This window comes from Adiantum capillus-veneris, chromosome 25 (assembly GCF_014529385.1).
Source record: "Adiantum capillus-veneris isolate H3 chromosome 25, ASM1452938v2, whole genome shotgun sequence".
Classification (NCBI taxonomy): Eukaryota; Viridiplantae; Streptophyta; class Polypodiopsida; order Polypodiales; family Pteridaceae; genus Adiantum; species Adiantum capillus-veneris.
The window spans coordinates 104,762,633-104,764,902 of NC_140955.1; the positions used below are offsets into that span (position 1 = coordinate 104,762,633).

The 2,270-nt window shown below is 44.0% G+C and overlaps 1 protein-coding gene across 1 annotated transcript; it reads right to left on the reverse strand.

Moving 5' to 3' along the window:
* On the reverse strand, positions 1-1,768 carry LOC147425421 (uncharacterized). The gene is made up of 4 exons (XM_086499855.1): positions 1,198-1,768; positions 775-873; positions 584-697; positions 1-342 (listed from the first exon to the last, which is right to left on the reverse strand). Exons 1-4 carry the CDS (start codon positions 1,519-1,521, stop codon positions 193-195), a joined length of 687 nt encoding a protein of 228 aa, XP_086355981.1. The 5' UTR covers positions 1,522-1,768; the 3' UTR covers positions 1-192.
* Between the last annotated feature and the right edge of the window lie 502 nt (positions 1,769-2,270).

The following is a 2,270-nucleotide window of genomic DNA, read 5'->3' on the forward strand; positions in this document are numbered from 1 at the left end:
TCAAACTCCCAACACTTACGTAGCATTATCCTCAGTGAAACATCATGATTTCTTTCAAAATATATATTTGATACTATCAAGCCCAAGAGTGTTATATTCATGGAAAATCTATAAATTAGGGGTTTTAAAACTAGGCCTTCAATACACATGATATAGAGGGTTTACGTATAACGAAACAGGAAGATGAGACCCTTAAGTATGGCACACAAAACTAAACTTCATTCTTTGAACAACACCCTTGTGCTCAACAGCGGGAAGCTTGCCCACAGCGATCATATGTTGAACTCGGTCGGTAATTTCAGCCAGCTCCTTTTTCTTGGTCTCTTCAATCTCAGCCTTCCACTAGTGTACACAAAACCACCAAAGACAAAAGCCTAACATCAATGTAAATGCCATTTTCTTAACCATACACATTTCCTATTTATGATTTTTCCAAAAGAAAAATTGATCCTTTTTTTTTAAAATGTATACGTCTCTTGGTCTTAATCGACTTAAGGCGGCACGATTGTAAGCTGAGAAACACATTGCATGCATGTGCTGTGTCATACTTTAATTATGAACTCCAAACCACATTTCTCTTTACCCTTTCAGCCTTTGTGTATGCATCTGCTATGGCCTTCTCTGTTTCTTCTTGGGCTCTCGAATTGATTCTGTTCGCCTCTTCTCGCGATTTTGTGATGATTTTCTCTGCCTTAACCTGTGATGCAAAACTCTTCGGTTAGTCACGTTGTGAGCACTCTTCCACGTTTCCAATTAAAGGATTGAACTACACACAGCTGCCATCCTTATCACTTGCTCCGCTCTTTGCTCTTCCCGCTGTTTCACCTCCGTTGCTCGTGCCTCCTCATGAAGCTTTTGCCTCTCTGCTTTTGCCTGAAGCATTGAAAACCCAAAATATCTAAATGTTTTGAGAACATAGGAGACTTCTTTGATACTACGCTAAACTAATTGGATGCTGAGTACAAACCGAACGTCGGTTTCATCAACAAAAATACAAGGCAAACGGCAGTTCACTGGCTATAATCTGATGCAAAATATGAAGCCCATGCACTTTGATTATCTGAATGCCAAGATCTTCACACCCTCATCTACTAATGTGCATGCCATTGACACAACGGGGACCGGTCCTACAATGAAGAAAAGGAAGACCCATTCATCATCATATACACAAGAGGCGTTGTGGTTATGAATACTTACAAGATCTTTCTGCGCTCTCGCCTCGACTTTTCTTGATTCTGCTTCTCGGTATGCGTGTGCTTCAGCTTCGACCCGGCCTCGATGAGCTTCTGCAAAGGCTTCAGCCTTCTCATTCAGGGACTTTGTTGTGCTATTGGTATTGTTATGAGCAGCCAAAGGCAGACTGCTGTTTGGTGACATCCGCCCAGAGCGCGCATCCTGGAAGAGTAGGGGTGGGACGACAGCATTGTTTGAGGGCGTCGTCAACACCAGCGCCCCATTCTGTGCATGGACCATAGCTCCATTGCCAACAACAACACTGGTGGGAGGCTTAGGCGACTGCATCTCTCTCTCTCTCTCTCTCTCTCTCTCTCTCTCTCACACACACACACACACACACAAAACAATTCTCTCTTCTATATATACACAGATGGGCGCTGCTCAAATTTGCTCCCCAAGAACCCTGTGCTTTAGCGTGCTTGCGCTCTGTAATGCGCCATCGCCGCACAAGCTGAAAGAAGGCTTTGATCGAAGTAGGAAAGAAGAAGCCTTTCAAGCTGCATGCATTCTTCGCTACTGCAAGTTCACGTCTAGTAAGTAGCCGCCGCCTCAAGATCAAGAAGCCACCCACCCTCTTTAGCACAGGTTTTACAAAACCCTTTAGAAGCCTATTGCCATTCAAAAAAGGTTTAAAATGTAATTAACATTTCATGGACCTTTTCCACTCACATATTGTGAGTTTTGCCCAAAAAAAAAACATATCTCCATCCTGGGTTCACATCAGGGCATGGTCACGCAAGGCTTCGTTATTCGTAAGCCTTGACTGCTTCTCACCATGGCAGGTACGGATGCTCAGAGTGTGACAGGCATCAGCAAGTAGAGAGAGAGAGAGTGTGTGTGTGTGTGTGAGAGAGAGAGAGAGAGCGAGGCGCAATAGGAGAGAACACTTGAGCTAACCAACGCATAGTTTTCAAACTATGGCATAGTAACACAACTAAGCCGGTGAAAAGTTGTGAAAAGTTGCTTGTGTCAGAGCTGGTCGAGTGTTCTTACAAAAAACTAAGCCTCGCGTGACCACCACCATAAAGACCGCG